Source organism: Centropristis striata, chromosome 9 (assembly GCF_030273125.1).
Source record: "Centropristis striata isolate RG_2023a ecotype Rhode Island chromosome 9, C.striata_1.0, whole genome shotgun sequence".
Taxonomy (NCBI): Eukaryota; Metazoa; Chordata; class Actinopteri; order Perciformes; family Serranidae; genus Centropristis; species Centropristis striata.
In genome coordinates, this window is record NC_081525.1 from 16,135,154 (window position 1) to 16,156,733 (window position 21,580).

General features: G+C 40.2%; 2 protein-coding genes across 2 annotated transcripts in view; both read left to right on the top strand.

Moving 5' to 3' along the window:
• The first annotated feature begins 625 nt into the window (after positions 1–625).
• Positions 626–6,963, top strand: klhl30 (kelch-like family member 30). Its single transcript, XM_059340597.1, has 8 exons — positions 626–759; positions 1,694–2,541; positions 2,641–2,836; positions 4,362–4,448; positions 4,595–4,750; positions 5,053–5,241; positions 6,089–6,234; positions 6,371–6,963. Exons 2-8 carry the CDS (start codon positions 1,768–1,770, stop codon positions 6,617–6,619), a joined length of 1,797 nt encoding a protein of 598 aa, XP_059196580.1. The 5' UTR covers positions 626–759; positions 1,694–1,767; the 3' UTR covers positions 6,620–6,963.
• Positions 6,964–7,211: 248 nt separating this feature from the next.
• Positions 7,212–21,580, top strand: part of crocc2 (ciliary rootlet coiled-coil, rootletin family member 2) — a 39,247-nt gene continuing 24,878 nt past the window's right edge. The window contains exons 1-5 of the mRNA XM_059340593.1: positions 7,212–7,558; positions 9,769–9,922; positions 10,060–10,175; positions 20,893–21,060; positions 21,143–21,226. Coding sequence (XP_059196576.1) covers positions 7,502–7,558; positions 9,769–9,922; positions 10,060–10,175; positions 20,893–21,060; positions 21,143–21,226 — 579 coding nt within the window. The 5' untranslated portion in view covers positions 7,212–7,501. The remainder of the gene's footprint in view (positions 7,559–9,768; positions 9,923–10,059; positions 10,176–20,892; positions 21,061–21,142; positions 21,227–21,580) is intronic.

Here is a 21,580-nt window from a genome sequence, read left to right on the forward strand (position 1 = left end):
ATTGTGTAATTTGTAGTGAGTCTGTGTATGTTAGTGGTCATTTAGCATCTCTTTGGAATTTGGGGGGTGGGGTTTGGGGGTTTTGAGCAACATTTTGTGATTCATGCCCCTGACCCCTTGGGCCCTTGGGTTTGTGGCCAGTATGCTCATTCAGTAATCCATCCATGTTCCCAGCTAACCCTTGAAATTATGATCAGGCAGAAAAAAGCCCAGTTCTGGTATTATTATTATTATAAAATCAGTCCTTCAATAGATACCTGTGTATTTGTATTAATTGTAAGGCTGACTGTGATTATTCTCTATTAACTGCTTGTAAAGACTCATTTCACTGAAATTACATCTTACTTTCATTTTTTTTTTCCAATTCAAGGCACCTTTGATCAAACCTCACCAATCTTAACACCAATATAGACAAACAGCACTTTGCCTCTCATAGTGGTATTACTAATTAATCGCTGTAACGTATTAAAAAACAACTCAGTCCGTTATTTATCTCCTTAGCTAGATTCTAGGCCTGTTAAGAATACTATGTGCCTGTAACAGCAGCTGCAGGTCCCATGTCTGTTGTTTGGAATCTGACTTCAGCACAGTGTCACTCTCAGTCCTAAAAATAACTGAAAGACAGGCAGCCTGTCCCAATGACTTGGCAGAAGCTTTTCGCCATGCTGCCCACTTCATGTTGATCTTACCGGCCACTCGGCTACAAAACAGCTTCTTTACTGGAAGGATGAGCCATTATTTCCACTCTCTGCTTCTCTGGTGAGTTTGTTACTTATTTAATTCTTCTGTTTGATTACAGGAAATGTAATTTTTTTTTGGCCTGAAAGAAGATTAGAGTCATACTATTACAGCGTATCATGAGCCAAAAGTACTTTGTAGTCCTTGTGGCAACACAGTGATGCAACACTTAAAGGGAAACACCAACAAAACTAAGAATTCAGAAATGTTATTCCCAAGGCCAGGAACATGAGCCACTTTCCTTTCCAAGCCAGAAACCAGAGAAGTAAGGCTGAAATTTGTGATGTTTTATTTTTTTATGCCTAATTTGCCTTGTTCTACTGTTGTGTTTTCAGTTCTGAAACAGAATATTTACCCATATACTCAGAACAATTCCCTGGGTGATCTCAGTATCTTTCCCAATTCCTTGTCTTTGGAGAACTTCCAGACTTTATACTTGACAGAAATTTGAGTTTTTGCATTCCAGTGTTTGGGAAAAAAGCATTTGGGAAAAAGTTTCATGTTTCATCAATTTTTTTGGACTGTTTAGACCATAGGAACAACGTGTAGGAATTTTTAAATCAGGCATAGTTCACCTTTAAAACAACAAGCCACTTTTTTACAAAAACACTTTTTATTTTTTGCTTATACCAGAAACATCACAGTGGAGAAACTGTTTTCTAACAAAACTCTAAACTTAAGACTCAAATATCAATACAATTTATCCATTTTAGACCTAAAAATATTTTATCACACACAACTTTTTGTAATAGAAAAAAAAGACAAAATATTCAGAGCACCTTTTTCTGAGATTGGAGCCATATTTTAATTGGATTTGTAATAACATTTTGTCCTATTTTGTAATTGCGTTACTGAAGTTATATGCTGATCATTTGTGGAAAATGAACTTTGCTTAGAAGGTTTTTATCATGACTTTTCTCCCCCTGCATATTTATGTGTTTTCCTACACTTACAGGTAAGCTCTAAACTCAGTTTCTGATCATCCCTGCTGAAAGACGATTTGACCTACATTTTGAGGCAAAGTTGACCATGGTGCGCAATGTGGATGACCTGGACTTCTGCCTGTCCTCCCACCCTCAGAGCATCCTGGAGGGCTTGCGCTCTCTTTGCTCTCACCCCAAACTGGTCGATGTAACACTGAGCGCTGGCGGTCGGGACTTCCCCTGTCACCGTGGTGTGTTGGCCCTCTGCAGTCCGTACTTCCGCAGCATGTTCTCAGGGGACTTTGTGGAGAGCATAGCGGCACGGGTGGAGCTTCATGACGTCGATCCTGATGTTCTCAGCTGCTTGCTGGACTTTGCCTATACAGGGAAACTGACCATTAACCAGAGCAATGTGGAGGGGCTTATCTGCACCTCCAGCCAGCTACAGTTCCAGACAGTGAGAAGTGTGTGCAGCCGATACCTTCAGCACCAGATTGATGCAACCAACTGCCTGGGAATCCTGGAGTTTGGGGCGATCCATGGCTGCCCTGAGGTGATGGCCAAAGCATGGGCCTTCCTCTTGGAGAACTTTGAAGCTGTGCAACAAGGTGAGGAGTTTCTACTCTTGGAAAAGGAGAGGTTGGTTGCCTGCCTGTCTGACGAAGGACTACAAATCCGAACAGAGTGCACCCGTGTGGAGGCCATACTGAAATGGGTGAGGCACCACCAGGAGTCTCGTCTCTGCCACCTCCCTGAACTCCTCACTTTGTCCCGTCTCCCTCTGCTAAGCCTGGACTACCTGGCTGACATCCTGCTGAAGGACGCTCTGGTGAAGGCCTCTCCCAGCTGCAGGGAGGTCGTGGAAAAAATTCACAGAGAGGTTAGTGAGTTCACACTTCCTCCTTCTTTTCACTCTCTTATCTTTGTTTGCACAATCTGAGTAGATTTCCAATAACAATCATGACTTTTATGTCTCTAGAAAATGGATTTGGAACCAGAATATTTGGACAGACTCAACACTCAAAGTCCACAACCGAACCTGCAAGAAGTGCTGATGGTAATGGGAGGTCGCTCGCTGGATGACTCAGATGATGATGACTCAGATGAAGAGGACAGAGACCCAAGACTGCAAAGACTGCTGCACAAAAACTGTGCCTTCTACAACACCAAAACAAGTACAAATATATAATATTTTTTGCACATATCAAAATGTCAGGTTTGTTTAAAGGGACAGTTCAAAATTAAAAATACACATTTTTCCTGTTGCCTGTAGTGCTGTCTATCAATCTATGTTGTTTTGGTGTGAGGTAGTGAGTGTTGGAGATATTGGCTGAAGAAATATCTGCCTTCTCTTGAATATAATGGAACTATAACACTTTTCTTGTGGTGCTCAAAACGCCAAAAAATAAATTTGAAAAACTTGACATTCATGTCTCTTATCAGAGAACATGACAAGGTTACTCAAGATAATCCCAAGACCTTGTTGTGAGTGAGCACTTTCATATAGTAACTACTTTCTTTTTAGCATAGTTCTTACATAAAAGACACAAGAGACATTGCTGTTGAGTTCTCCAGGACTTTGGTTCCAGAACCATTGCTATGCATGGAGGTGGGCCAAACTATATGTATTTGGTATTGCTCCACCTCCCTTATCAGCCCCAGCTCCTTCCCCATCAGAGAGTGATGTTTCACATCACTAGATCCAGTTTTCGAAGCCAGTCTTTAAAGCCAGGGGTCAGCGCGCACAGGTACAGTACCTGCCTTTACCTGCTGCCTGGCTCACATTGCACCAGACCCAAATGCCTAACCCTGTGGGCGATGGGTCCACAGGGCAGTGGATCCATGTTGCTGGTTTGGGTTAAGCCCGACCAGGCCCCATGGATTCAGACCTGGCCACCAGATGCTTACTGGTGAGCTCCCCTGCCTGGACTGGCTCTAGGAGGGGGTCCCGGTTTATCCTTACAGAGCGAGGTACACTGATCTTTATGATTCTGCATCATATGGGCTTTTTGAAAAACAAAATAACACATGGTTCTTAAGAAGTGATTTAATAGGTCAATGATTCTGCAAGCTTTATCTCCTCAGGCAAGTTGTTCCAAATCTGAGGGGGCCCAGGTGGCGTAGCAGGTCACCTTTAGATTTGAGCCTCGATTTTGGAACAGCCAGAAGGCAGACATCTCTATGTCCCAAATCTCCAACACTCAGCAACTCACTATCTAGATTATTAAATAGCGCTACAGGTAAGAAAAAAAATGATATGCTAATTGATTTTGGGTTGAACTGTCCCTTGAAGTTCAAAATCCATTTCACAACATACATGTGTTGTGAAATGTCTGTCGGATTCTTTGAAACAGTTTGGCAGATGTTTTGTAGGTTGTTAAATGTAGTGTTGACAGAAAAACAGCTCTGTGGGAATGCGGTCTGGATGTGACAAAATTGGATCATCTTCTCAGTTCCTCAAATGAGTGTTTTATTGTGCAGAGCTGGAAGAAGGCATCCATGTCCATGTTTTTTATATGGGATGTTAATGAAAAGATTGTTGCATGGCATTCTAACAACTCCAACAACAACTCCTGCCAGAAATGTTCTACGTTTTTAACGGCTTTTTCTTTTCCTGACCTAACTTTGACATACTTACGAGGACATTTGTGCCTCTTGAATGATGCTCAAACACAAACTCCCTTTTCTTTTTCTCTGCAGAACAGTGGCATGAGCTCCCTAATTTCCCCAACCCTAACAAGTGGGGTTACGCCATGGTCTCCTTGAACAACGATGTGTATGTAACAGGTGAATAAAGTGCATGATACACAGAAACTTGACAGGCAAAGGGAAAATAAGTAATGGTAAACGTTTTTGAGCAGAACTCAATTCTCTTTGTGAGGAATGTAAAACATTGTCAGGCTTTTGACAAAGTGCTCTTGTCTGTCTGACAGGGGGCTCGCGGGGTTCGAATACCAACACCTGGTCCACCACAGAGACCTGGAAGTACATCACAAGAGAAGGGAGGTGGGTTACTGTGGCACCCATGCTCCGGCCTCGGACTAACCACACGTCGGCAACGCTCAACGGGGAGATTTACGTCATTGGAGGTAAGAAAATAAATACAGTCCTGCATGTGGTGCCTTAAACCTGCAGTCCAATGGAAAACTTTGACAAAATCAAGGGGCTCATCTGCCTTTAATGGCTCACCTCTGTGTTGATGGTGTCTAAGAATTTGCTTGCATTTCTTCTTTGTGGTTGAATAGATTAAAATGTGGCCAGGTTCTAGGAACAGGATTGGGTGCTAGATGTGTGTTTGCGCTGCCAGAGACTAACAACTTTAAATTTGACTTTTTGTTTATGAGTGTGATTCAACGTTATCATTCATTCTACTTACATTTCACTCCTTTAGGTACAACGTCAGATCGTGTTGAAGTTGAACATTATGACCCTTACAGTGACACCTGGGCTTTGACCTGCCCTGCCTTAAAATATGTGACTAACTTCACTGCCACAGCGTGTCATGGGAAGCTCTATGTGATTGGCTCTTGTGCTATGAAGTACAATGCTTTGGCCATGCAGTGTTACAACCCTGTTATAGGTAAGGATAATCAGAGCAAACCTCATGTCTCAGAGCTTTTTTTTTCTTCACCAAAATCTAAGCAAGCAACAGGCTGCTTGATGATGACAAAAATCATAATCACAATTATTTAAACTTTTTAAAAAATGAATGTAAAAAATAGCTGAAAACATGATATATATATATATATATATAAAAATGATAAATAAGTTCCAAATTAATAAGATCACCTGTGTTGTAATGTTTCACTGTGCACTGCCGCAACCTTCCAAAAACTCCACAACATACATATTTAACAATTTGATATTTAACACTTTGATCAACTATACTCAACATATTCAAGTCAATAAAGTGCACCACTGTAAAGGAACAGAGTAAGCTGGATTTTTAACACAAGGACAAATGGGAGCATCATTGTGAAATGAAATGCAGCACAATAATGGTTTTATTTGCATCAGCTTCTTTTGTTAATCATTGAAAGCCAAGCTTGTAATTTATATTATTTTAAGCAAATATGTATTGCTCTATAGTACAGTATATTCAGCAGAATCAAAGATAAGGTACCATACAGCTACATATTTAAGTATTTGTTCCAACATTAAGCTATCTTTCCCCATCTCTTTTTAAAATGTATTTGAGTATTTATCATTATTGATCACCATGATGAAGCAAATTTTTTCTTTTCACAAAATTTAGCAGTAAAAGGATATTACTGTCATCTCACCTATTGTGTTGACTCACTTTAAAGCTATTGAGTGAAGTGGAATTATTTTTTCTATGCATCTGTTTAAGAGTTTTAAAAAAATCTCTATGGTTATTTGTCTTTTCTTTATTCTTCAAAATTATTTGTGTGTTGTTGTTTTTACAGATAGTTGGACAAGCATATGTTCGCCCTTCATCCCTAAGTATTTGTCCTCTCCTCGTTCTGTCTGTGTGGATGGAACTATATATTTGGTTGCCGACAATACTAAGAAAGTCTACTCTTATGATCCAGAAGCCAACATGTGGCAGAAGGTGGGCTTATTAGAGGTCACTGATTGACTACAGTCATAATTCAGTAACAAAATATGTATCAATGCTCATTTAACAGGATAAAAGTAAAAATAATCTTGTTATTTTGCACATGTATGTTGACCTTCCTTCTGTTCAGGTCCAGCTTCTTCACATGCTCCATGAGAATGGCGGCCTGGTAACGCTGGATGGGAAGCTGTATGTCACTGGAGGCCATTGGAAAGGTATGGAAGGGGACTACGGGGTGGAGGTGGAGGTTTACAACCGAACGGCCAACACCTGGGAGGTTGAAGGCTACCTCCCAAGACTTTGGTTCTACAGTGGAGTCAGCACCATCTTCCTAGATCCCTCACAGTGGCCTGAGCTGTTCCCTATAGATTCAACATAAGTCCTGCTGTTCTGAAGAGACTATACTCAAAGCCTTCACAGAGACATGTTCCTATTACATCTACAGTATGTAACAATGCAAATGGCATGTTTATCCCAGGGGGTCATTGTGCACTAGAATAGTGTGCTACATTATCCTCAGGTATTCTTGCTTGTTTTTTAGAGCCTCGCTTGGCTGCTTAGCAGGCGTTTATTTATACTTTGCGTCTTGTGATTGAGATCTGAATTTGTTATTGTGTTATTGAACACTGCTGGTGCTTGTGAATAATTAAAGATTTGCAGAGTGAGTATTATTCTTATTATTATTGAGTGTGTAGCAGGGGTTTGGAACTGAAAATGCTTGAAGTATTAATAAAATGTGTTCCTAAAAAAACTGGTCAACACGATGTCAATCCTCTTTTATGAATGGAGAAAACACTGTTCACTTTGGTAACTTGGTGATCATTAACCCATTGGAATCCAGTAACACGGCTCGTGGCGTCTCTCCTGCTATGGAAACACCAAAGCCAGCATTCTGTTTCTATGGCAACAGTCCGGAAGCGCAAAGTTACCAAGGCAACGTCGACTGGGATTGGAGTGGCGCTACTTGGCTGCGGTTGCTGCTAAAGTTTCTTGACTAAAAAAGTTTTGTCAGTGATTTCTCTTCAGCTCTCTAGCTTTTCTTTATGCAGGTACCAGCTCAGAACGACCTTTCCTTTTTTCCTATGACATTATTTTAATGAGAAAAGGTTTGTGCTTTATTTGACTAAACTCTTCTTCTCGCTATCTGGCCTAAATTATAACAAGCTAACGTCACAGCAAGGTTTCAGTGTCGTCAAATGAAACCAGTTAGTGTTCCTAGCTAACATTTTATCGTTGAAGCTGAGACGCGTTTCTTTCTGCAATGAGTTCTCAACGGGAGCAAGGTGCACACTCACCTAGACTGGAGGCTGTGATTCAGGTTGGTAACAGCAGCTGTTTGCTGTTTTAATTACCGTCATTCATGTTTCAACAGGCTTTTTTTCACGGAAGACTATTCACATGTCAAGAGCTAAGGTGAAGCTTATTAAGTAGATTAAATTAAAAATGGCTGAATTCCACGTCGTCACCCTGTTAAAATAATCGCCAAATTCATTTTTTCAAGTTTTGCAGGAAACACAAAAAACTTCACCAAAAGTGTAACATATGACATTTATTGAGCATTTCACTCAAAAAGGATGTAACAAAGGATGGCTATAGGCATAGTAATAACACTGTGTGTAAATTATGTAACTTAAGAGAAATAAATGACTCATGCAATTTTTTGAACATGCCTTTGTGACTTAAGCAAGATATGGTAACACTTTATTTTGAAGGTGTCTACATAAGAGTCACACAAGCCTGTCAGAAACATGACATGACAAGTATCATGAGCATTAATGTTACTTCAAAGTGTCATTAATGTTCATGACACATCCCATGTCATGTTTATGACACGCTCATGTCACTCTTATGTAGACACATTAGAGTAAAGTGTTACCAATATTAGTGTCAACAATAAAACACTGATAAACTAAACTGATAACTAAACAATCTCCCTCTAGCTCTTCTTTGCTGGGTTCTTATCTGATGCCTATGAATGTGGCAAATTGTCAAAGAAGTGATGATCTTAAAGGGGTAAAATCACATGATCTGATCAACTGAGGATGTAGGCGATTTTACCATAGGTGGCCGGCATCATGAGGAGGTGATTTAGGCACAAAAAAAACAATTTTGACAAAAAATGACTTAGTGTGACGATATAGATATCTTTATTGTCAATTTACAAGTAACATAAGATACCTTAGGAGCTCACTTATGGATGCAATAGAAATAGTTACAAAAAATGTATGAAACAAATGTTTAGAAATTATATGTACAAACAGTGCAAGGTGAAAAAAAAACTATATAATACTATAAAATACAAGGAAAAAGAATACTATAAAATGGGAAAAATATAAAATAAGTAAAGATAAGGGATTCAAATTGTTTACTGGACTATGAGTGCAATGGAGAATGGCCCATCTCAGAATGTTGAATGTTTATGTATAGCTAATTACTGATGAAATAATGTAAGCATCACTTTAACGTTGCAGCTGGTAAAGACAGTTTATACTGAGACAGTTTAACTATATGTAGATGGGTAATTTAATCTAGAATAATACATTATAATCTACATCATAATTTGTTGATTATATTTTGTATCATTGTAACATTTAAAATAAATGTTGTCCCGGTGGCTCACACTGGTAGAGCGCTTACCATTAAGGCTGAGTCCTTGCTGCGGCGGAGCCGGGTTCGAATCCGGCCTGAGCTCCCTTTGCCGCATGTCCTCCCCTCTATCACCCCCTTTCTATCTGTTACTTTCAGTAAAAGCATGAAAAATACCCCAAAAATAATCTTAAAAAAATAAAAAGAAATAAATGTTGTAGATTAGAAGCATAAAGTATCAGAAAATGGAAACGCCCAAGTAACATACCTCAAATGTACTTGGGTACAGCAAATATACAAATATAATACTTAAGAAGCTGAACAGTCCTTATTAAATTGTGTAGACAAGTTCGGATTTTGGTAGGCTACATGTTTTTCTTCAGTGGTGAAAAGCAACAAAGTACATTTACTCTTACCACTGAGGTACTCTGCTCAAGTACAGTTTGAAGGTACCTGTGCTTTACTTGAGAATTTTAATTTTATGCTAATTCACATTTTAAATGTGCTACACTACAATCTACTCAGAGGAAAATATTTCACCACCACATATATATTTCAGTTAAAGTTACTTTACAAGTTAAAACTTTGAAACAAAACATATAAAATATTATACATTGTTAATACCCAGGACTATAAACGTAATAAAAATGAGCTACATCTCAAACAGCTTTAATAATTAAATGTTACTTCCTCAGTCATTTTTCAGTTATGCCAATGAAGAATTATATTTTTTTAAACATCCTTAATGCTCCATTTTGCATGTGTACCGTCACTGTTTAGTAAGCATATTTTGTTGTTTATACATCTGTTGCCATTATAGTCTAACCCATAGAGTGCATTTAAAAATTACAGATATAGTCTTTATACATTCTAAGGTCTAACTTTTAATGAGTTGGGCCTTTTCTGCTCAGTATTGTGATATGTTGACGCGTATGATTGTAGAAGTTGGAGGAGTCTCTGCTTCACTCGGATTGCAGCTCAGGAGAGAGGACATTGACACTTCAAGGTGATGGTCAGGAGTCGGGTGTCACACCTTCGCCTGTCTCCACCCGCATCCGGCAGATCATCACCCGCAACCTGGCAGAGCAGCCAGTTGGTAGGGAACAGAGCTTGAATTAAAATTAAACACACACAGAACAAACAATAAATCTCCCTTGCTAGATATCAGTTGTTATTATACCTAATGAGATAAGGCTGACAATTATGTATGCATGATCTGTTTCCTTATCCCAGGTGAGAGCTCTGAGGTCAGTGAGCTGGAGGAGAGCAGGGCCGTGAGGGAGCAGCTTTCTCCAAGCCAGATGGACCGTGACCAGCCGCTCGTGAAACAGTCCAGTCTCACAGACAGGGTAGGAGTGACACAAAGCAGCGACACAGTGTCAGGTCACATTCAAGCTGTGGAACATTATTTAAATTTTTAGCATTCTTTGTACCCATGCAGTAGGCAGTATGTCTGTAACAGAAAGAGGAAAATCTAAGATGATCGTCAAAAATAATAAAACATACCAAAGGGGAATGCACAAGTGACATATCATTTTGGTAAGTACATCTGATACATGTTATCATCTACTTATTCATGGTTTGAACAGCAATATACACCTGAAAAGTGAATTCAATAGTAAAGTTTCTTAAACATGCATTCTTTCTAACAGCCAGCAGGGGGCAGCTCCACTGGCTGCAAAATGAAGTCCAATTGTATAAAACACCATGAGAAAATGACCATACTTCCCACTTGATATATTTCCTCAGTAAACATTTTCCTAATACGTTTAAGGACTCATTCCTAAGTTTTTTAAGTCTACTTGAATTCAGCATACTTCATTTTGTATTCCTATTTAGAGTAAAACAGATGATAAAGCAGAGTATGCGTGAGTCTGTGGCTACCCTGTCATTGACAGCTCTCTGTATTTGTTGCACTAAATTAATTATAAAATTTGCGTTGCTTAGAAATGTCTTGTTCAGCGTTCAGTTTGACCAGACACTTTAAGGTGTCAGCCGTTCATTTTCACAACTTGATAACCAAGCTAGCTAGCTCGTGCTAACACCGGCTTATAATTTAGCTCAGATTTGACCATATTTGGATGAGAGGGTCCTCTCATCCAAATATGGATGACCTAAAAACACCAAGATGGCAACGGCCAAAATGCTAATCTCAAGGCGTCCAAACAGTTGACCACAAACCAATGGGTGACAACACGGCCACGTCTTCTTAGCAGTCTATCCACCCAACCTAGCTAGTCTCCTAAATGAGACTGCATTGGTGGACATTGTTTATAATGTTAGATGTAAATGCAGGAGTTGGAGTATGTAATACTGTAGTTGGTAAATTTGTGCAGTTTTGTTTGGAGATGAGATCAAGAAGGTCAGCCACACTAGAGCATTGACTGCAAAAAGCTACATGTGTTTGAAATGGAATACGGTTACAGTAAACATCAGTATACCACTGCTCTTTCCAGCAGGGAAAGCCTTTTGGGGCTGAACAAACAACAGTGTGGGAAGCTTGAAACAGCTTTGCATGTACTGTAATGAAAACTGAGGGGGAAAAAGTTCAGAATATACATGTATAGACTCATGGGGTAATTAATGTAACTTGGCACAAGCACATATTTTATGTCATACATTTTTTTTAATTAACTGCTAGAATTACAGTTTACATATTACACTAAGTGCTGTATAAGCATCCATTGTGTGTGTCTGTGTGTGGGGGTGGGTGAGTGTGGATGCATGTGCGTGTGTTTGTAAATGTAAATAAGAGAGGGGAGGGTGGTTCATGAAGGGGTTCCTTGTGGTCTGTTCAGGTAGACTCAGACCCCCTGTGCTCACGGGGACCGGCGTCTCCCTTCATAGCCCCCCATGGTTGCCCCTCCATGTAGCGGCTGCTGTTTTGGGGGAAAATTGTGAAGGTCACTGGCCTCCTCCCTTGAGACTGTCAAAGAAAAAGCTCATTTTTCATGGTGCACAAAGCAGCCATTTGTGATAACACTGCCTTCATTCTGCTGCTTAAATCTAATGAACTCCCAATGCTTGCCTTACTCTTGGAACTTATTTTAAAACCAAGGCTATAAATATATGTTTTAATTAACTTGGCAGATATATATAGCATATTTATTTTGTTGATATTTTTAGATGTGCGAAAAAGCACTAAACAAGAAAAAAACATAAGCAAGTGCTGATTTTTGATGCACACACCACTAAGTAGCAATTTGAAGAGAGGCAGGGTGCAGGGTTAGCACGAGACCTTCATGTTTTTCCCCAAAGATCACACAAATTCTAATTGTTAATGCCACTTAATGTTTTATCCGGTAGTATCTCACAAGTCAAGAGGTTCATTACAAGACTCCTGTTGTGACTCGTCTCTGCCAGAGAAAGTTCCTGTCTTCAAACACTTTTTTCCCCTGCTGAACAGCATGATTATTTGCCAGCTATGCTGTGATGTGATGTTAATGCAGCGTGCTAATCATTGCCCTGGAGCTAAACATACTGCCTTGGCTGTGGCATCTGTGTGGAGGTAACATTTAGGCCAACAGTCTTACCTGCATAAAGCTTTCTCCCCTCACTACTGAAGGGATCACATTACTAAATATCTCATATGCAGTATGATCTCTTTAATTTGTCAGCATTTTTTGAGGCCATATGTCAGTATGTCTTACCTGCTGTTGAGAAAGCAGCCAGACAGTTCATCGACACCATCAAAATCTTGAGAGTAGGGTTGGGCAGTAATTCTGTATAATGATTTTTTGGCTTTCAGTAGTATCATATAATGATGACATGAATATTTCCAAGAGTTCTTCTAGTTATACGTGTACATGTGAATATGGACTGCATAGAAGTGAAACACAGTTAGTTTCAGGAAAATGTTGGAACAATATAAAATAAATAAATAAATAAATGAGAAAATAATTCTTATTAATATTGATATTAGCCATTTCACCCAGCCCTGCCCTATTTACACCAACTAGTGGAGCACCCGTTCAAAATGTGCTTTTTGTGTTTTGAATGATGCATGGCCTCTTGTATTGCTGCTTGCAGCTTTCTGGAGAACCACAGAGCCAAACTACTTCACATTTAACAGTGCGCTTCTTTGGGTTCTCTGCAATACAACTGCCATGACAAAGCTGCATCACCTTGCAATGCTAGAGTTTATGCATCATTTGCTAACAGCTAGCTATTTTGGACCAGGCTATTTGCTTGAACAAAAGAGTTTCTTCTAAAGATAACATCACTGATGTGTTTGAATTTGCTAAAATGGAACATCTCTGGTCTCTCTTTCTTCATCTGTTCTTGATTGTACTGTAGCAAGCAAAGGAGAGTGAGCTGTACCCAGCATGCTGTTTGTGAGTGTAAGTTAATAGGGGTCACCTCTCAATACGCTACACAGTGTGTACATAACACACTAATAAATATGTCCCGTAGATCTCACGAGCTCGCATTTGAAACTGCGCTTCCTTAAGTCCTCAGTAATACACGACAGATAGACATTCAGACAGTCTCTTTCATTTAATTTACTTTTTCTGTATATTTTGTTGAAAATAAGCTTTTGGGAAGTGTTGCTGGTCACTGAGATCCATATATTTTGCACATTGCTTATAATTCTGCACTGTGCATTCCTCTAAGGACTGCAGTTTAGGCCCATTTGAGCAGTTTTTGGTTGCATGAGTTGCAAGCACTCAGCATGGTGGTGACCAGGGATCACCCTACCCATACAGCAACAGCCATCCTGCAGTTGCCAGCTCACAGCTGGAGTACGCCCTTTTGTCAGTTCCAAGGGTCAAACAACCAGCCCTCATAACTACTTCCAGGCCAACTTGCTCCATACTGATTGGGATCAGGTTTTTGCATTGTGACATTTTGTCAGGCACAGAGTGTACCACACCAAACACAAAGATACTTTAAAGCCAGCAGCAGGAAGGTGTTAACCTCTCCATGGACTTTAATTTATTCAGCAACATTAACATGGTGACAGCAAGACTCTAGGAAGTTGCTTCTTCTGGCCAAGAAATAGTCTCAAACAAGACCTGTGTCATTTATAATTTTTACAGTTTCGTTTCAGCAGGGATTAAATGAACATTACATAACCTGTTAAAAACTTTGGATGAAGCCAGTCTCCCCATTTCCTCTATTTCAAGTCATTGTGCTAAGCTAGGCTAACAAGCTGCTGGTGTTAGCTTCATATTTACCGTACAGACATAAGAGTGGGATCCGTTTTCTCATTTAATTCTTGGCAAGAGTGTGAAAAACATATTTCCTAAAATATTATATTCTTTTTAAGCATTTTGCTTTTTAATTTGAAACAAGGTTGCCTCCTTTGAGATGCATTCTGGGAAGGATGATGCTAATTATGACGCTCAGCTACCAAATTTTCTTTCTTTGATTCATCTGACGTTCATAGTGTCAGAATTTCAATTGAAGCAGGACCACCTCTGAATGCATCACAGATGAGAAACATACAAAGTTATCCCAAATCCCCATTTTTCTTCAGCTTTCCTTTTTTTTTTTTTAATGTTATTTTTTCCCTCATTACAAAAAATCTGTGCACACAACTTCCATTTTACCAAATAGATCCACCCAAGCTTGAAAATAGAAAAGAGTCCAAACGCTCTCTTGGCCAGAAGGAGTCAACTTGAGTTGAGTTGAGTTTAGCCATGCAATTGAAATTTTGTGTAGATGTAAAGTTTGCCCAAGGTGTTATGACAAAACTGGAATTTGAGTGTGTGGACGGCAGAGAATGAGTTTTTAAATGACTTTAAATTACTTTTTTCGAAATCCATTTAAAAAAACAAAAAACAGTTAGCAAACTTGCATGAATTGAGGAGATGGCATGTCCTCATGGGTACAAAGCAACTAGAGTTTTGAAAAGATTGCATCAATTATATATCTACATTTTAGTGACCTTAAACTGTCAAAAACCAAAATGTAGGGAAAAATATACATTTTCAAAAATATCTGAAAATGTATAGACAGGGCTTGAGTCTGACAGAAGACCATTAACGCAATACTGATGAAGTCACACTTGGACTCTGAAAGCCTTCCTCTTTGTCTCTGTTAAGTCACTCAGTGTGATTTCTGCTGACCCCAGAAAACTACACATGAACCAGCATAATCCTTGACCCAGTTTGTGAGTTGGATGGCCCTCAGGAGTTTGGAGAACTTGTTGGGGTGAATTCTGAAACTTTTGTGTTGCCTTTGGAGCCCTGCCAGTGTGGATTTTCTCAGCCATAGACATCTATACCCTACTGCCTGAACACTTGGCGAATGGCTGCACAATACCGCAGTGTGGCTGTCAGTTGGATAAAGATAAACTCTTGCTGAATGATTTCTGACACCAACTGCCATTTACCAGTGCCCTCTGAAATCTTGAATCCCCTGGGTCTCTGCATAAGAAGCCTGTCAAACATAGTTGGAGCAGATAAAGTCTGTTTTTAGGGATTGTGTTACTGTCCCTTCTACCCCGCTACCCCCCTCGGTTCCAGTTTATTTTTCCTGCTGGCACAAACCCATTCATTTAGGCTGCATTTTAAATGGAACACTGCCAAAAAGTCTGACTCTCCTCAACTATCATGAAATTGTAAAAATTAATTGCCATCCCCAGAGAAAATATTCTTAAAAGCCCATCTCAGCACTGAATTTTTGATGAAAGTATTCCATTAAACCTTCTCAACATTTGACACTGGGCTACTCATGTTACCTGACTTTAAAGTTAAACATTAGGCACACTTTTAAGTTCTTTTTCACATGTCAAAAGATTCAAATCTCATATGAAGTCTTGAACTGACTGACCGGTGTATGTGTGTGTAGGTTTTGTACAGCATTGTCCTTGCTGGGGGGCATTGTGTTTATTGCTGCAAGGCGAGCCACATGCTTGTAAGTATGCAGCGTGTATTATTAGTTTGGCTGTATTTACACAGATCACTTGTATCCCAATATGCCATCACAGCAGCTGTCCCCACAACCAAAACGCTCACTCCATGGTAACACTCTCACAGCAGCTCCCCTCCTCCTCACTCCCATTCTCCCTGTTTGTTATCCCACGTTGTGTAATTACCGCCAGTGATGATACATAAACAGCTTTCACAATCAGCTGGGGCTCTTTCACAGAGTCAGCACTCAGGGGGTAATGTGAGGGGAAGGGGGAAGGGGTATGTTGTTGAAGTAGGATAGTACGTTTTTTGGGCAGCTTGGGGGCGATGGACATCCGCTCCAGCTGTGTTTAGGAATCTGACAGATAGTGCACTCCATTAATTCCCTTTATTAAGCCTCTGGGCCCAGGCCAAGCCAGGGAAAACGATTGCAGCTGTAACCCTTCACATGCTGGCTGGACTGTGCACTCATGGCCAGATTTCGCTCTTGGTGAGTCAAAGAGGACTGAGGATTTGGAGTAGTTGTTGAATAAACCTGGAAATGTACCTCTGTATAGATAAACAGGCACTGCATATTCCAAAACAAAAAACAACAACAGTAAACGCAATAGATAAACTGGTGGGTTAACAGATCTCCAAATGTTGTGACATTAGGTCAGTGAGAGAATATTGTAATCATAACTTGGTAACTGAAATGGATTGGATTTTGATCTACCACATGAGCAAGGCAGCAAGTTTTGGCCCAAACACCAAAGCCTTCACAAGGGCCTTGAAAATGATTCTCTTGTTGCTTGTTGGCAGATGAATCAAAGCAAGATTATCCCTTGATGTTGTTTGAAATATTTATCAAAAGAGACAATACAAGGAGTGGCACAAATCATAAATATCAAGAAATATAAAAAGCTAATTCAAAGCACATTTAAAGAGGCTGAAAAGTCTTTTACTTTGGGAACATAAGCACGGCTCAGGACACAGATACTTTGAAATGAAAAAAAATAAAAGGAAGCATAGCAACCATATGGAGGCATAAAACATACCATGACAAAAAGGCTGTTTTTGTATAAATTGCATCTTGGACATTATTGCAAAATGGCAATAGATGACCTCAAAGAGTCGGGCTACATTGGGATTGGGCTCAGCCCACTTTAGGGGGCCGTGGAGGCTGCTAGAGAGTGATTGTACTCTAAGGCAGATCGTAAATAGCAAGGGTGTTCAGTGAGCACACTTCTGGGCCCCTAGTAAGCCCTGTAAGCCCCTGAGTTAGGGCAGATGGAGGACTGGGATTACTCGCCTCTCTCTTTTGCCTTTTTACAGTCACCAATGGATGGGCGTATTGTGAAGTGTGAAGAACAATGAGTTCAAACTAACTTGGAGATGAGGGTGATGAGATTAAATGATGCAAGGGAGTAGATGGTGATGTAGGGGAGCTCAGTGAAGGTGGGGGTCTTCACAACAGATTGTTATGGCGCCCTCTTGGGAGCTTCCTGCACGAAGCATGGCTAATCCAGAGCAGCCTCCGGCCTCCTGCTTTACAGCTGACTGGGGAGAAACAATAAAAAAACGTCCCCTCTGTAGTGTGTGGAGCAAGGGGCGAGGTGCTGGCAAGAAGCCCACACACTGCAGCTATGTATGAACAACAACCCACCTCAACATGGCAGGGTGGGACATTTAGGCGTTGCAGTGCACTGAGTGCAAGGTATGGAGGGCGTAGTCTGCTGCAGTGACAGTTGTGAAGAGAATTGAAATACACAGGGATATACATACAGAACAGTGTATGTACCTTGTAATATTTGTGTAATTTTAATGACCTTCCAGCTCTAGGGAGGTTAGTATGTCCCTAAAAACAAACTGTTTTCTGATGATGTCTTTCATTTTAGAAAGACTACACAGAGCTTACAAAACACAAGGAGGCAAGTTCAAAATGAGAGAAGTTGTAGTCTAATATGACATTGCCCTAAGGACGTTTTGTTTTCAGTTGGGTTTGTTTGTCTGCCTTTCAGCAGGGTTACTGAAAAACTACTGGCTCAATTTGAATGAAACTTTGTGGAAGGGTGTAGCATAGGCCTTGGTTGAACCCATTACACTGGCGGATATATAAATCATTATTTACTTTCGCTGACATTGCAAGATAAGGAATGGCCTTAGCGGAGTCTGCGCTATCCCAGAGTGCCCTTTGAGTTACCAACTTGTCTGGGGACACATGCCATTAAAGGCAAGTTTTCTTTCAAACAGTTTTGTTGACATTCAGTGTTACTCACCAAAATGCATTTTGTTAGTGTCCTTAAGGCCTGACAAACATATTTAATGTATTTCCTTCCTTATGAAACTTTTACAAAGCTAATTTAAATATATATATATTTCAAATCCTTGACTGGTTACATCCTTGTTTAGCTACTGGCAGTCTGCTACGTTGTCTTTGTTGGTGCATTGCAGTTATCAGTGTTAGTGGTGTTACAAAGTGTTCAAGTATACATCAGTTACTGTCATTATTTTTTCTTTTTAATTGAAACCTGCATTTCAGTGGCCACATTCAATAAATAAGAAACTTCATTTTGTAAAATATTGTGAATCATAGTCAATATTTAGTTGTACATTGGACATTTATACTGAAAGTCTCTGCTCTCTACAGCAGAAGCAGCAGAGTTGTAGCACAGAGCTCTGCCAGAAACAAGCCGGGACCTTATGAACTACGGGGTGGTCATGACCCTAATGTTGAGGAGACGATAAAGTAACAAGCAGTCATCCTTTTGCGGGGAGTGTACCCCATCAGAAGCATGACCACTCCGCGAAGTTCCCATTAGAAAAGAGGGAGATGAAGATAAGGTTGGTACCGAACCTAAGCTGCAGCCTATAAAAAAAATGGGGGAAAAAAGCTGATATTGCTGAACTGTTCCTGTTCTGTTCAAAGTAAGGGGAAGATCTAAAGGTCTAATGTTAGAGATCAATTGCCACAGATATTGAGCGTCATCATCTTTTCTTGTAAAATTTCTAGTACTAGTGTTGTACCAAGTTTATTAACCATTGGGAAACTTCTTCACTGTTGACATACCGAGTGAAAACAGCGACGGGACTGTGTATTGTGCCACCCATGTGCTTGTGCATGTATAAAAACATAGCTCCAACTAGTGGTCAAAAAGTCCACAAGTTGCCTTAAAGGTACAATATCAGCTGAATCGACAATGGCCTTTATCCGAATCTTGCTGTATTACATAATCTTAGAACAATTTCAACACTATCATTAGAAGCGTTTATATTGTTCTCACTTAGGACATTTTAACAGAGAGGTAATAGCATTGGTGCCCATTGCTCATTGTTGCAGCAAGGCACCTAAATGGGTCAGTTTGGGCCATGGTGTTAACTATCTTCCTCTGGGGAGTCTTATTATTGGCAAACGTGTGGCAATAACTTAGCCTTTTAAATTTACAAGTTTCTTCTCATGAGGGTGAGTTTGATTTGGTTTTGGTATGTTTTCATGATTTACATTGCTGTGGTACAGTATGGTCTCAATTGTACTATGGTCCCTTTTCCCATAGTTGTAACAGTATTAGACCCCTCTATATGGTTCCAAATGTAGCTTGTGTTCATGTGCTGTAATAAACCATGTGTGCTAGGGCCATGTATTGAAGGTGTATTTAGTCCATGCTTGTTAGTAAGTCAGTGTTATTGCTATAGTTGTGCCAAAATACTTGAAAAGATGCATAATCACTAAAGCTCCACACACAGCTGTTTCCAGGAGTCCCTTTAAACACAGCTGCTGCAGTTCTGTGTGTTTCAAACACTCCGCCCATGTTATTCCTCCCTTCTCAGTCCCTAAAGCTGTCACCTCAACAACGGGCAGTAAAAGACGCTTTTGTGCTCTCCGGGTCCTCGAAGAAAAACACCAAAAGCAAAGAGCCAAGTGCATTATGGCTGTTAGTGTAGTTTGTAGTATAAAATTCTGAAAAGGGCATTTGAAAATGTGTTAATAATGGTGGCAAAGTGGCCGAGTTCAGTGTTGAACAGTGAGACTATTGTCTTGGCTCTCTTGGAGCCTGCTGGAGAGATTAAGCACCCAGAGAAGAGATGAGGTACAGAAGAGAGGTGGGAGGGAGTGGGTCGCAGGGTTGATTTGAAGGGCTTGGATGGTGGTTTGGAGTGTGTTGCAGGGGAGGGGGCTCCCTCGCTCTCACTCTCTTCCTCTCTTTTTTAAATGAGAAGTCGGCAAGGGCAGCTGGAGGCACGCAGTGTGTTGTAGTGCTCTAGGGCCATGTGGTTTGTATTAGTGAGGACAGGGTGTCTGGCACCAGGATAGAGAGTGGGTGGTGCAGGGGGAGTTTAGGTTGTGTGAGGTTGAGGGGTTACAGGACATTTGGATTTCAGATATGGGAGAGGATATGAGATTCCACAATGAGAAAGACCAGTGCATTTGTATATCTTTGTTTTTAGATGCAGTTGACAGATACAGCTATCATGCATAAACACAAACATACTGTACTTGGACATGCCATACACAAACATTAATCCTGTAAACCCTGACCCCATCTTTAATGTATCCACTGTTTGTCCAGCCCTCACGCTGAATTAACACTGTGGGTCTCCAGATCACATGTTGACAGTTACAGGGTTTCTATCCCAGTGGGGAACATACTGTGCACATATTTAATCTCATCAGTATTGATATCATTGAAGTGTGTGATGATAGAAATGGCCAATCAAGAATTATGTATTGCAAGATGTTGTTTTTGGCAAATTATGCATTCATAGAATACCTCAAAAATGCACCAAGCAAAGCTCCCATGCATTCGCTTTTTTTGTCAGACACAACCCACAGTGGGCTGTTGAAAACTGCATAATGACTCATCTGAATGCAAACATAGCCCAACCAGGATGAGATGCGTTTTTTTAAGTACACCCGTATAATATAATGCAATACAACACATTTGGTGTGCAATCAATCCTTGTCAATGGACATACAGGTTGATATAATAACCTAGTAGAACAACACCACAACAGCCACAAAAATGACCATAACACACCTTCATGATCCACTGTCAGTGACACGTAATACAAAAAGCTCTGTAAGCATGTCAGCATTACAGGGTTATTATGGATCTCATTAGACTATCCAAATATATCTAATAAACTCTGTAACTTAATGAGAGTACATACTATATGTACTATTTATTGTAATCGGCATTATCCTGAGATACTCTGTCATCATTCCATCCAGCTCGATCAGATGCTGATGCTGCAGTCAGCAGTGGACTCAGACCAGGACAGTGTATCACCAGGATCCCTGCAATTGCAGAACAAGGAGAGAGCTTACAGGCAGAAACTGCTGGCATACCAGGAGGCCCAGCAGCGACAAGCCCAACTTGTTCAGAAGCTACAGACCAAGGTGACACAAATTAAGAACTGTCACATCTAAAAAATAATGTTCCTTTGGCTCAACTGTGCACCTCATGTTTGTTTTAAACAAGGTTCTTCAGTACAAGAAGAGGTGTGGGGAGCTAGAAGGGCAGGTGCTGCAGAAGACCTCCGAGTCTGAAAAGATGAGATTGTTGGTACGTCTAGACTTTAACATCACCTTCAAGAATCAGTGTTGCTTTGATATAAATATTGAAATTCAAAGTCTGAAGGGCCTGCTAGGGTCCTCTAGAGGCCAGTCAGCATAATCACAATGCCAATATGATGCAACATGTACAAAAATGTTCCTTGTCTCTGCTCATTTGCAGGTGTGTCGCAATTTCAATTCCAAATTAAAAATTATTTAAAAAAGCTTTCAATTGCAATTATTGAAATCAAAAGCAGGGTCAGCAAAATAGTACATTTGACCATATGGCCTTAGTAAGGTACATTCCAGAAAAATATGGCAGTCATTTCAGATGTGACACCATGTAGTCTTTTTAAGGAAGAAT